General features: G+C 44.6%; 1 protein-coding gene across 1 annotated transcript; it reads left to right on the top strand.

Moving 5' to 3' along the window:
- The first annotated feature begins 499 nt into the window (after nucleotides 1–499).
- Nucleotides 500–1,426, top strand: LOC144763014 (olfactory receptor 2D3-like). The gene has a single exon (XM_078648326.1). It carries the CDS (start codon nucleotides 500–502, stop codon nucleotides 1,424–1,426), a length of 927 nt encoding a protein of 308 aa, XP_078504452.1.
- The last annotated feature ends 13,071 nt before the right edge of the window (nucleotides 1,427–14,497 follow it).

Here is a 14,497-nt window from a genome sequence, read left to right as displayed (position 1 = left end):
ACTGCAACGGATTGTGGCTGTTGCTTGACCAAGGCTCACCCCCAAGTCAACCAACTACCCAGTTTCTCACATTAACCAACATGTGGATGAAGCCAAAGCCCATTTCTCTCTGATACTTGAACTGAATTCTGTCTCACCCTCTGATAGCTTGAACTGAATTCTACCCCGGGTGGGCAGCCAGTGAATACCACGGAGAATAGGAGTGATGAGATTGTATATCATTGCTCCATGTATCAGCCTGAATGTCAATTGTAAAGTTGCTCTTAGTGGGGTTCGATAAATGAGATGCAGGCCTGCTAAAATTGCATTGGGAAATTAAGCCTATGTGACATAAAAGCATGGATTGCAATTTTAAACTGATTTGTGGTAATGAGATAGCAGTCATGTTTGTCCTGGTGTGCCCATTGTAACTGATCATTTACTAACTTTTTGCACAAAATATTTACCATGGGTCGTTCTTCTTTTTCCTACAGGTCCGATAAACGTGCGTTCAACGACAATGAATAATCAAAGTTTGATTGCTGAGTTTTTGCTGCTAGGTCTAACGAAGGATCATGATATGAAGATTATTCTCTTTGTGTTATTCCTATTGATGTATTTGCTCACACTCATTGGAAATTCCATCCTGATCACAGCCTGGATCTGTGATCCTCATCTCCACACTCCTATGTACTTCTTCCTGGGAATCCTCTCCTTTGTGGACATTTGCTTCTCAACTGTGATTGTTCCTTTTGTGTTGGACCAGCTCCTTGATGGTAGGGCTGTCAGCTTCAATGGTTGTGCGGCTCAGATGTACATACACTTGCTCCTGGGAGGTACAGAGTGTGTCCTTCTAGGTGTCATGGCTTATGACCGTTATGTAGCCATAGTGTTTCCCCTGCGTTATACAGTCATCATGAGTACACCTGTTTGCATCACACTGACATCCTGCTGCTGGTTAAGTGGTGGTTTGATGGCCCTCGTGGACACATTTTTTACACTACAGTTACCATTATGTGGGGCTAAAATTATTAACCATTTTTTTTGTGAGGTTTTAAGTCTTCTGAAGATGGCGTGTGTGGACACCTTTGTCACAGAGATGGTAATTTTCTCTGCTGCAATATTTATACTATTGATACCAAGCCTCTTCACTGCCATCTCCTATACTCGAATCATCATCACAATTGTGAGAATCCGCTCCTCTGAAGCTAGATTAAAAGCCTTTTCCACATGCGCCTCTCACCTGATTGTTGTCACCATATTCTACACCACTGCAATCTCCATGTACATGAGACCAGCATCTAAAAACTCTGAAAATCAGGATAAAATGCTGTCTGTGTTTTATACCGTGACCCCACCAATGCTGAACCCCATGATCTACAGTCTGAGAAACAAAGATGTGAAGAGGGCTGTGCGGAAACTTTTCTGCAAACAATGTTTTCATTAAATATGTGAAGTATTCATCAGGTTATGCTGTGATGAAAATGTTAACCTTGTAGAAAATAAAAAAAAACTATATAGAAGTATGTGGCTATTTTAGAAGCAACATAATGATATCATTATTTTAAATGCACACAGAAGTGTTTACAATACATTGGGATATTAAGAAAACGTTACTCAATATGGCAGGAACACAGAGCAGACAATATATTTTGGTCCAGTAGTTTGCCAGAGAACAATTATTGTTGCCCATCCTTCAAGTTCAAGTTCAGGGATTTGTATAGCGCATTGCTCACCCAGAGGGTCTCAAGGCGCTTGGGCAAGGGGATCATTATTTGTCGAATATCCAAGTTTTAAGATCTTTCCTAAAGGCGATGTGATTTTGAGTAAGGCAGAGGTGAGTGGGGAGTGAGTTCCAGGTCTTGGCGGCAAGGAAGGAGAAGGATCTGCCACCCATGGTGGATTTTCGGATGCGTGGGACTACGGCAAGGGCTTGATTGGACGATCTTAGTTGGCGGGTGGGCTTGTAGAAGGACAGGCGAGTGTTGAGGCATTCGGGACCTAGATTGTAGAGGGCCTTGTGTGCGTGGGTGAGAAGGCGGAATGTAATTCTTTTGTTGACGGGAAGCCAGTGGAGGTCTTTTAGGTGTTCGGTGATGTGATCTTGGCGAGGGATGTCCAATATGAGTCTCGCTGATGCGTTTTGGATGCGTTGGAGTTTTTTCTGTAATTTTGCTGTGATTCCGGCGTAAAGTGTGTTGCCGTAATCGAGTCGACTTGTGACCAGTGCGTGGGTGACAGTCTTTCTTGTATCCAGGGGGATCCAGCGGAAGATCTTTTTGAGAGTGCGAAGTATGTTGAAGCAAGAGGATGAGACTGCGTTGACTTGTCTGGACATCGAGAGAGAGGAGTCTAGGATGAAGCCAAGGTTACGTGCATGGTCTGTGGGTGTGGGTGCTGTGCCCAGAGCGGAAGGCCACCAAGAGTCGTCCCAGGCAGTGGGGGAAGATCTTAGGATGAGCACCTCCGTTTTGTCTGAGTTGAGCTTTAGGCGGCTATGATTCATCCATTCGGCTACATCTTTCATGCCTTCGTGAAGATTGGTTTTGGCGGTGTTGGGGTCTTTGGTGAGGGAAAGGATAAGGTGGGTGTTGTCGGCGTATGAGATGATGTTGAGGTTGTGTTGGCGCGCGATGGGAGCGAGTGGACTCATGTAAACTTTGAAGAGGGTGGGACTGAGTGAAGATCCTTGTGGTACGCCACAAATGACTTCGGTGGCTTCAGAGTTGAAAGGGGGAAGTCGGACTCTTTGGGTTCTCCTAGCGAGGAATGAGGTGATCCAGTTCTAGGCTTTTCCTTGTATTCCAATGTTGCTGAGGCGTTGTATAAGGGTACTGTGGCAGACTGTGTCGAAAGCGGCGAAGAGGTCGAGTAGAATGAGGGCCACTGTTTCACCGTGGTCCAGTAGAGTTCGAATGTCGTCAGTAGCTGCAATTAGGGCAGTTTCGGTGCTGTGTTTGGCTCAAAATCCGGATTGGGATGGGTCTAGGGAGTTGTTGGATTCAAGGAAGGCGGCGAGCTGGCTGTTGACGGTTTTCTCGATGACTTTGACCGGGAATGGGAGGAGGGAGATGGGCCGGTAGTTTTTAAGTTCCGAGGGGTCTGCTGTGGGTTTCTTCAGGGGGGCGCTGAGCTCGGCGTGTTTCCAGCATTCTGGAAAGGTGGCAGAGTTGAATGAGCAGTTGATGACATCACGGAGATGGGGTGCGATGATGGAGTCTGCTTTGTTGAAGATGTGGTGGGGGCAGGGGTCAGTTGGCGAGCCAGAGTGGATTGAGTTCATTAGGCGGATGGTTTCTTCAGTGGTGATTGGGTTCCAGGCGCTAAGGATGTTAGTTGGCGGGGTTGGATCTGAGGGGGGTGGGGAGGGATGAACGCTGGGAGTGTTCTCGAAGCTGTTGTGGATGTCGGCAATTTTGTTGTAGAAGAAGGAGGATAACGCGTTGCAGAGGACTTGGGAAGGAGTAATGTCGTTGGTTGCTGCGGTGGGGTTGGTGAATTCTTTAACGATGTTGAAGAGTTCCTTGCTCTTGTGAGAGTTGTTGTCGAGACGATCCTTGAATGCTGATTTTTTTGGCGGATCGGATCAGTTGGTGGTGTATTTGGGTGGCTGCCTTAAGGGTGGCCATGTTGTCTGTGGTCGGGTTTTTTCTCCATGTTTTCTCCAGGGTGCGGCATAGCTTCTTGGATTTTTTAAGGTCATCGTTGAACCAGGGAGACTTTTTGTTGGTTGATTTGATCTGGTGTTTTTTCAGGGGTGCTAATTCGTCAGCGCTATGGGTGATCCATTGCTTGAGATTGGTGGCTGCTTGGTTTGGGTCCAATGAGAGGGTGGGAGGGTTTTGATTGAGTGATGTGAGGAGTTGGTCGGAGGTGATTTTATTCCAGTTTCTCCGAGGAATGGGTTGTGGGCGGTTGTGGTTTAGGGTGGTTTTGTAGCTGAAGTTAACACAGCTGTGGTCCGTCCAGTGGAGGGCTGTGGTGTGATTGAACGAGATGTGCTTGCTGGAGGTGAAGATAGGGTCGAGCGTGTGTCCGGCTGCGTGGGTAGGGGCGTCAACGAGTTGTTTGAGTCCGAGATTGGCCAAGTTGTCCAGAAGGGAGGTGGTGTTGCTGTCATGTTTGTTTTCAAGGTGGTAGTTGAAGTCGCCTAAAAGAATGTAGTTATCAGAGGCGAGGGCATGTGGGCTGACGAAGTCCGTGATGTCATCGCTGAATTCAGTGCGGGTGCCTGGGGGCCTGTAGATGAAGGTGCCTCTAAGTGTGGTCCTAGGGTCTATGTGGATTTGAAAGTGGAGATGTTCTGCGGATGTAAGATTATCATCGGTGCTGGTCGTGACTTTGATGGTGTTCTTATGGACGATGGCGATGCCTCCTCCTGTTTGGTTGGTGCGGTCTTTACGGGTAATCTTGTAGCCGTCCGGTATGGCTATGGCGATGTCGGGTGTTGATGATGTGTTCATCCATGTTTCTGTAAGGAAGGCGATGTCAGGTGAAGCAGGTAGGATCAGCTGGGAGGCGGGATCGTGGAGGAGGGGACGGGTTCCGAGGCACAAACAACAACAAAATGGACGGAAAAAGGGAAACAGGCAGCAAGATGGGGCACACAATGAACACACGGAAATGCTTCAAGCTCTAATACAGCGCTAAATAATACAGTCAGGCGCTAGCAATGTGAACAGTGCTGTATTCTCGACAGCGCAATTAATTCTGGTCGCAAAACACTCGAAATTGCCTAGAAATAATACAGAGCACTCGAGGATGCTTCTAGCGCTTTGATCGCTGAGGCAGGCAGCAGCTATTGCACACAAGAATCACAGAGCAGCTAACGATACCAGTGGAGCAGGGAGGCAGGGAGCGACCGCTTCTGAAAGCGTCAGGGCGGTCACAGCGCTCCAGAGGGTGAAGGCCAGGCAAGTAGATAGTGGGAGGTAGGATCAGCTGGGAGGCGGGATCGTGGAGGAGGGGACGGGTTCCGAGGCACAAACAACAACAAAATGGCCGGAAAAAGGGAAACAGGCAGCAAGATGGGGCACACAATGAACACACGGAAATGCTTCAAGCTCTAATACAGCGCTAAATAATACAGTCAGGCGCTAGCAATGTGAACAGTGCTGTATTCTCGACAGCGCAATTAATTCTGGTTGCAAAACACTCGAAATTGCCTAGAAATAATACAGAGCACTCGAGGATGCTTCTAGCGCTTTGATCGCTGAGGCAGGCAGCAGCTATTGCACACAAGAATCACAGAGCAGCTAACGATACCAGTGGAGCAGGGAGGCAGGGAGCGACCGCTTCTGAAAGCGTCAGGGCGGTCACAGCGCTCCAGAGGGTGAGGGCCAGGCAAGTAGATAGTGGGAGGTAGGATCAGCTGGGAGGCGGGATCGTGGAGGAGGGGACGGGTTCCGAGGCACAAACAACAACAAAATGGCCGGAAAAAGGGAAACAGGCAGCAAGATGGGGCACACAATGAACACACGGAAATGCTTCAAGCTCTAATACAGCGCTAAATAATACAGTCAGGCGCTAGCAATGTGAACAGTGCTGTATTCTCGACAGCGCAATTAATTCTGGTCTCAAAACACTCGAAATTGCCTAGAAATAATACAGAGCACTCGAGGATGCTTCTAGCGCTTTGATCGCTGAGGCAGGCAGCAGCTATTGCACACAAGAATCACAGAGCAGCTAACGATACCAGTGGAGCAGGGAGGCAGGGAGCGACCGCTTCTGAAAGCGTCAGGGCGGTCATCCTTCTGATGCCCAATGTTACATAACATTTTTGAGTCCCAGCTTTCTCTTGTGGTCACCATTATATTCCTTACACCTAGAAATACAAAGAGATAGGCCAATACACATACGTGCACAAGCTAACATGAACTAGCTATGGGACTTAACATCTCATCCACGTTTTTTAATTTCATGCCATTACATTGCATTCTTTAGCTTCAGAATCCTAATGAGCCATGTAAAGAGGTAGTAACTCAGTGACAACAATAGCAGAACATATTAGCACCAACCACCTACAGGTCTGCACACAGGCTAAAAATGAGTGGCATAAACAACTAAATAACCACCCACCTATGACCGCTGTGATTTATAATAAGGTCTATAATACAGTGACGCAGACACTACTTGTTGGAGGTTGCAACTAATAAACCCAGTAGAAGGCAGACTGGAAACCCCACGGTGGCAAAACCTGACACATCATTTAGCACTCATTACACTGTCACCTGGTTAACTGAGTTTCCTATGGTGTACCATAAAGAGAGCTGGTAACCATTGCACATAGTAGGTTTACAGCTGGTGATTGGGGGCTCCGTACTGCATGTATCCATGTAGGTTTATCAGATTGCCCAAATACAAGCACCATGCACTAATTTGCCATATAATCATAGAGTGGAAGTTATTCCAATGTTGACAGGTCATGAGAAGATTGCTTATTGAAAACATACATAGTGAACCTCACATTGTTTGGGTAACCAGAGGGCTTCCTAAAGCAAAGGCAGAAATGAACCAGCACAGTCATCTGAAAACTACTTTGGACCTTTAAAAAAACATCAATGACAATCATCCACAGATTGATAAGAACAATTGCAATGACACTCTATTCATTACTGAGATGACCAGAAAAATATGAAAATAAAAAGCAATCTGTAGTCCTAAATGAACTCTAACCAGGTAAAGTGCCAAGTGTGAAAGTAATGAAACCTACTTTATATGAAATACACCCTGCCTGACACACGTCTGAGTTACATCATAATTAATCAGTTTGAGCTTTCTAAAATGTAGTTGTATAGCTGTGTCCTACATATACAACATGCTACATCAAAGAAAACATGAGAATTCCCGCTTGTCATTAAGACCCTTTGGGGTCAAGGTGTCCATATGCCTTGTCCAGAATAGCCCACGCTGTGTGATGAATTTTGACTTGTCCCTATCCTTAACAAATTCCATTACTGTGACTGAGCAATTGTGTGATGGAATTCCATCCAATGACTCCCTAATGGGGAAGTTTTAACCCGGGTTCTGATTCTGTTCTTCTGTTCAGTATGAAGTGATCTTTCTGTCTTGCCAACATAATATAAACCACATGGACATTGTATTGCATAGATAAAGTTTTGCGAATTGAAGTTGGCTGTAAATAATAACTTAATGGGCTTGCCCGACCAGGGATGTAAAATAGATGTCCCTAATAACACATTGTTAAGTATCTCCCTAATGTTATTACATCTTTTATAGACAAAAATCGGGGTATCTTGAAAAAGATTACCAAAACTGGGTTCTGTTTGTAGCAATTCTCATCTGTTTAAGATCACGTTTTTTGCTGGCTGTCCCCTGAGTGGAAAAGGAAGAAACAAACACTTCTCTTCTGTCCTTAACTTTATATTTTTTAGTTAATAACCTCATCTACCCACCTAGCTGATGCTTCTACAATCTCACTGGGGTAACCCCGTTTTAGGAAGCCTTTCTTAAATCGTTGCAGGGATGCTTGATACTGAATGTTGTCAGAGAAATACGTTTAATACGAAAACATTGTGAAAATGGAAGATGTTTTTTTGAAAGATTCGGGTGAAAGCTAGTAAATAGCAACGTGTTGTTACGATCAGTTGGTTTCGTGAAAACCTTTGTGGTAATCTCCAGGCCACTCAACTCAATGTTCTCATCAAGGTAAGACATGTTCTATTTGTCCATTACGTGTGTAAACTGAATCCTTGGATACTTATCATTTAGTTGTAGAAGTTTAAATTTCAATTTGTGTGCTGTGGCCTGCCATATGATGAATATATCGTTGATGTATCTACGATATACAATCAAGTGTTCCATCCAGACTGGATTGCTCAACACATACTCTTGTTCAAATTTAATCATATATATGTTTGCATAGCTGGGAGCCCCAGAAAAACCCATAGAGGCTCCGGTCGTCTGTAAGAAATACCTGTCTTGCCACTTAAAATAACTGTGAAAGAAAAATGTTGGCGCTTCCGCGCTTCCTGTATGTTCTACAGAACTGCCCCTTCCCAATACCGGACTCATATTTCAAGACGGTGGAAAGCGAGCTCCGACTGCTACTGTGGGATGGGGGTGCCGCTCGGATAGCCCTCTGCAAGTTGTTTCAGGGCTGGTACGATGGGGTCATTGCCCTGCCCAAACTCAGCCTTTATTATTGGGCGTCGCAGCTGGTGGCGGTCAACCACTGGGTACATGGTTTGCCTCTGAACCCAGCCTTCCTATTAGACAAAGTCAGACCAGGCGAGAGGGCTATTTGGGGGCCCTCTACAGTAAACCAACTAGAACTAGATATATTGGATCTATGGCGCATACAGTGGAAATTTGGCACAGGCCCAATAGAAGACTGGGATGGGCTGACAGGCTTACTAAGGCCTCGCCTCTGTGGGCTACACAAAGTCTGGGTTCTCTCTGCTTCCTCCGGGGATTCGACAGGTGGGACATGATTGGGATTTCTGAGGTGGGGGACCTTGTCCATAAGGGTAAATTGCTGACCTTTAGTGACCTCCAAGCTAAATATGCTCTCGCACCCACTGAATTCTTCAGATACCTGCAAATCACACACGCCATCCAGGCCGCTGTCCCAGACCTCACATCCATACCTGATACCTCCCCTTTGGAGGACAGGTTGCTGTCAGAACCTCTTCCTGAGAAGGCCATCTCCCTTACCTACCGTAAGCTCTGCAACAATCTCCTCTATCCCTTCCTATCACTGCGGACCAAATTGGAGGAAGACCTGGGTCCTTTAGATGAGGAGGAATGGCGGTCGGCATTAATGTCCCCGAGGGAGTCAGCTATCTGTCACAGGTTTAGGTTGATCCAACTGAAGGTGTTGCACAGAGTGTACATGTCCACCCTCACCCTAGCTAAAATTGGGCGGCGCCCGGACACACTGTGCCTACGTGGTTGTGGATCCCCTGGCACCTTTTATCACATCTTATGGGCATGCCCAGTGGTACAGTGGTTTTGGAAGTGTACACTTAGTAAAATGAACAGATCCTTGGGTAAACCATTCTCCCGGTCGCCTAGGGAATATGTCCTTAACATCTGGGGGGCCAATGATTTGAGTGTCCAGGAATTACACTGGGCGGCGCTGGGTTATCTGCTCGCTAAACGCTCCATAGCAATGAAGTGGGGATCCCCGGACAGGCCGTTGGTGGTGGGCTGGGTGGCTGAAATGGATCAATGCATGATTGCTGAGAAGACCGTGTTTAAGATTAGAGGTTGCCCAAAAACGTGGGACAAGAAATGGGGGCATTGGAATGCCTATCGTGGCGAACTGTGTGATTCTCCTACAACCGACTGGCACTGCCCCGTGAGAGACCCGGGGGTAGACGTGTACACTAAAGGGTAACAGGCGTGATTCGATTGCGGTTTGTTACTTTTTTTTTACACTTGTGATAGTCCCCTGCTTCTGTTTTCTATATTAATAAGAGCCTAAGGCGACGAAACAACAGTAGACCAAGCTGGACCTATGGGACGGACTGTATGCTATTTGACTCTCTCTGCTGGATTTATGTATTTAAGTTTTGTTTCTGATAAAAAACAAAAAGTGGTACAGCTACCCATTCTGTGTTCAACGCAGGCTTTGGTTTGTTTTCATAATTGATCTGCTTCATCGATATGCCGTCCGACCTCAGGGGTGTGGACTGAATGGCTGTGTACTAAATTCTGACCTGGATATTATTTTTCGCCTTATACCTGCTTGTGCACGGACGTAAATGATGCTTTTGTTTTTCTTGACAATCACCACAATAAAATTAATATAAAAAAATAATAATAACTGTGAAAGAGATAGAACTGCAGGAGTTCTAAAAGAAATACTTTGTTGGCCTGTATCTCTTCCTGCTGGAGGAGGACCCACTAAACAGCCTCAATTCCCTCTATATGTGCTATTGATGTAAAACTATATGTATAATAAACTTACATGAAGGGGAATTCAGCTACCCCTCTTCATTCATTGGTCTGTTTTATGTCATTTACATTTGCTTCCATCTACTAAAGTATACAGAATGGGGCAGTGGGTTAGCCTACTGCAGCCACGTTCTATCTTCACTTTGATTGACTTAATGTAGCCCTTTCACAAGGGGCACATCCACTTACAAGGTACTTCTATTAAATGTCAGTGTTTTTGTTTTCACTCTAGCACTGGTAGTTGGAACACTGTGCCTTGGGCATTCTGAGGCTGACTGTGGAATACTGGAGTTTGACAGTTGGTTCCTGTTACTCGCCCATGTCGCTGTGTCGCTCTTGAGCGGAATAAACTTACTGCAAACTACACATGCCTCCGCCTATGGTGTCAAATACTACAGAATTATTGGCGACGATGCTCAAGAGCATATGACGGACCCACCGACTCACCTCGTTTTAATCAGACCGGTGTTCACGGAGTCGCGCTGGCGAAGGAGGAAGAATCTCGTCAGAAGCGGAAAGCGGTGTTCACGGATTTGCGCTGGTGAATGAGAAGTAGCGAAAGACTGCTGACCACGGACACTATCAGATAAGTGCTCCGTTTCTTCATTTGTCTGCGCTGCGCATCTACTCGAAAACTGAAGGGGAACTTCAATTCTATCGTGATTGGCACTGAAATTAAGCGTGTGGTTGGCAGCGCGGAGTGACGTATATGACGTTATGGCGGCCATTTTGTAGTCTTCATTTTCAGACGACGCGTATGGTTGGCAACGCAACATCACGCAATTTGCGTCCATTTTGAGGATTTATCGTTCATCTCAAAACGTGATTGGAAGTTTCCTCGCGTTCACTTCTGGCGCAATGTGTATACTTGGCATAAAGAAAAAACCTTAAATTTATAACACGGCTCAGACTTCAATTCAAGTGTTTTCCAAATAATTACTTGTTAAAAAAAAAAAAAAATAAAAAAAAAAAAACTATAATAACATTTGGAGTAATTTCTTTAGCTGCTCTATCAGCTAACATTCAGATTTATGGTTTTTCTATTAACCACTGTCTTTGCATTTATGCCGATGTTTTACACCAATTTATGAACATTCACAATACATTTTTGCAGCAGTTTTGATTAAAGATTCATTTGAGGACACAGCGACATCGCAAGGCGCATTTGTACTCAATCCTTAATTGGGATCATCAGTTTTTTTTCATCTTTTTACTCATTATGCAGTCTGTTTCTCCTCCACCTCCTTTTTTGGAGACACCGGGGAACCCACCAATAGTCTGGAGGAAGTGGTTTGACGCCTTTGAGACTTATTTGGGTGCAATAGGCGCGTCAAGATATCGCGCAGAAAGGAAGAAGTGTCTTTTATTGCATTCATTGGGTTTCGAAGGAAGAGAAATCTATAAACATCTACCCCCACTTGTAAGAAACAACGAAGAAGACGTTGATGAGTATGTTGAAACGAGGATGAAATTGGAGTTGAGATTTGATGTAGAACCAAGTCTTGTTGTAATTAGACATACATTTTTCAAAAGAGAGCAACTGCCAGGTGAAGATGTTGAAACCTATGTATCTAATCTGAGACAGTTAAGTGCAGAATGCGAGTTTGAAGGATTCAGAGAACAATTAATTAGAGATCAGTACATTTGTAAATGCACTGACAAGTCGATCCAACAAAAACTGCTTACGCTGGGAAACCCCACTCTTGAAGAGATGATCCGCACTGCAAAGAGCATTGAATTGTCCAAAAAGGAAGTTAAAGAACTTGAGAAGAAGGGTGACGAGACAGTCTCCATAGTAAGGGCAAAGGATAACAAGGAAAGCAGAACAGTTTCTGGTCAACAACGTTACGAGAAGAACAATTTTCCTAATTCACGTTTCGAAAGGAATCTGTTTCCTAGAAGTGACATTTGTTATAGATGTGGAAATCTTTCACATAATAAGAATAATACGTTCTGTCCTGCAAGAAGTTCCATTTGTCGAAATTGTGGAAAATATGGACATTTTGCTAAGATTTGTCAAAATCCCAGACATGGCAATTCGAATGTTGTTAACAGATCTCTAGGTCAGGGAAACGCTACTGGGGTAGGAAGCGTTTCAGAATTCTATAATAGCACCAGTAAAGTTCCAGATCCTATTAACACCATCCAAGATGACCTTAGAGACATGGTTGTTGTAGTTCATGAGAGTCAGGATCTTATTAATGAATCTCCCAAAGTAATTAATGATATGGTCACAGTTGTACGTGAAGATGGGGTCATCACTGGAAACCCTTCCGATTGTGTGGATCCCTATGAAAATTTTGGTGTAGGTGACAAAGTGGTTTCCTTATTAGTGGATTCAGGTGCAAGAGTGACTATGATCACACAAGAGTTATTTGATGAAACTTGGCCTGGAAGGAAGCTTGAACCTCCTGATAGAGCTCCAGTGTCATATGAGGGGCGCAGAATAACCTTACATGGGTATTTTGAGGATATCATTCAATTCAGAGGCAGGAACATTTTTGGGAAGGTCTATGTGGCAATTAAGGGACTGAACATTTTGGGTTGGTTTCATGGGGGTTTATTTCGTTTGATTTTAAGACCAGGTGCAAAAGAACAGGTTGGGATGGCTGAGGATGATGACTGTTTAGAAAACTTAGCAGTGGTTGAATCCGATGACTATGTTGTAAGTTTAGCGAACAAGTTTCCCATTGTTTTCGGAAAAGGGCTTGGGATGATTAAAGATTTCAAACACGAAATTAGAGTGAAGGAGGGAGCTATTCCTGTCAAGCATAAGGTCAGGGGAGTCCCTTTTAGTGTCAGGGATAGTCTTGAAGCAGAGTTGATTGAATTGTGTAAAAAGGGAATTATTGAACCAATCGAGTCTTCTTTGTGGTTGTCTCCTCTGGTTGTTGCCAGGAAAAGGAATGGTGATTTGCGTGTTTGTGTCGACTTACGCAGCCTGAACAAAAACATCTGGATTGACTCTCACCCTTTACCCAAAATCACTGACTTGTTGTCTCTTACCAGGGGTGCAAGGTGGTTCACAAAATTGGACCTAGCGTCCGCATATCATCAGGTGGTATTGAGTGAATCCTCTAGACATTTGACTGCATTTGTTTCACCTTTTGGCAGTTTTCAATACTGCAGAATGCCTTTCGGCCTTGCGTCGGCGGCAGCAGTTTTCCAGAGGCTAATGAGTCAGATGTTTAAGGATACTCCAGGGGTAATTGTTTTCCAGGACGATGTCTTGATTTTTGGCCAAAGCAAAGAGGATCATGATAATTCTCTAAATCAAGTATTAGACACTATGCAAAGCAAGGGTGTTGTTCTTAAGAGGGAAAAATGTGTTTTTCTTAAAGAGAAAATGGAATTCCTTGGACATGTGGTCTCGCACAAAGGGGTAGAGCCACGCCCTGGGTTGGTAAAAGCTATTGTTGATGCTTCCCCACCTGTGGATAAATCTGGTTTGAAATCTTTCATAGGATTGAGTGAATTTTACTCTAGATTTATCAAAGACTATGCATCTAAAATTCAACCAATAACTAACAAGCTTAAGAAGAATGTGCCATTTGTGTGGAATGAGAACTGTGACGAGATCTTTCTATGGATTAAGTCTCAGTTAGTGAGTGACAGCATCCTTAAAGCTTTTGATCCGAATAAGGAATGTGTTGTGACTGTTGATGCGAGTGGTTTTGGGCTTGGTGCTGTACTCACTCAGAAGAATGGTCAAGTCGACAACACCGTTGCATACGCTTCAAGGGTGTTGCGGGGTGCTGAGATGAATTTCTCATTCATCGAATAACAGCTTTTAGCTTGCTGGTGGGCAGTGCGGAAATTCAACTTTTTTCTCTGGGGTAGTCATTTCACTATACGTACAGACCATAGTCCTTTGGTCTCAATTTTATCCGGAGAAAAGATCAAAGAACACACTCCTAGGATCGCTAGGCTATCTACGAAGTTGCTTCAGTATGATTTTGATATTGTCTACTTGCCAGGAATGAAAAATGTCAGGGCTGACTACTTTTCACGTTTTCCCATTTCTAGTATTGACTCTGATTTTGAGAAGGAAGATGATCAAGAGGATTGTTTTGTTGCTGCGTTAGATTTAGAGGGCATGTGTGCTGTCAATGAGACTGAATGGAGGAGGGAGTTGTCAAAGGATAAAGTCCTTGCTCAGGTCATCGGCTATTTGAAGTCAGGTTGGCCCAGAGAGAAGAATGTTTCAGGACAATTTCAGACATTCGTTAAAATTGCCGATGAGCTCACAGTGGAAGATGGCATTCTTCTGCGGTGTGGTAGGTTGATTCCTCCTGAGAGTTTGAGGAAGCGTCTTATAGATGGTGCGCATGAAGGTCACCTAGGGAAAACGTTTACCAAACGTAGGTTGCGTGATGTGTTTTGGTGGCCTCAAATGGATGTGTGTGTGGACTCATTGATTGATAGCTGTGTCATTTGCAACTCTTCCGACAGGAGTCATAAAGTTAGAACACCCCCTTTAGAACCTATTCAATTTCCTGAAAGAGCGTGGGAAAAAATTGGTGTTGATTTGGTTGGTCCTTTTAACCTCTTACCTTCTTCCTCACGTTTCGCCATTGTTGTCATTGACTATTACTCC

The sequence above is a fragment of the Lissotriton helveticus genome, chromosome 6, assembly GCF_964261635.1.
Source record: "Lissotriton helveticus chromosome 6, aLisHel1.1, whole genome shotgun sequence".
Classification (NCBI taxonomy): domain Eukaryota; kingdom Metazoa; phylum Chordata; class Amphibia; order Caudata; family Salamandridae; genus Lissotriton; species Lissotriton helveticus.
The sequence above is the reverse complement of the archived record's forward strand: the minus strand, read 5'-3'. Positions and strand labels throughout refer to the sequence as shown.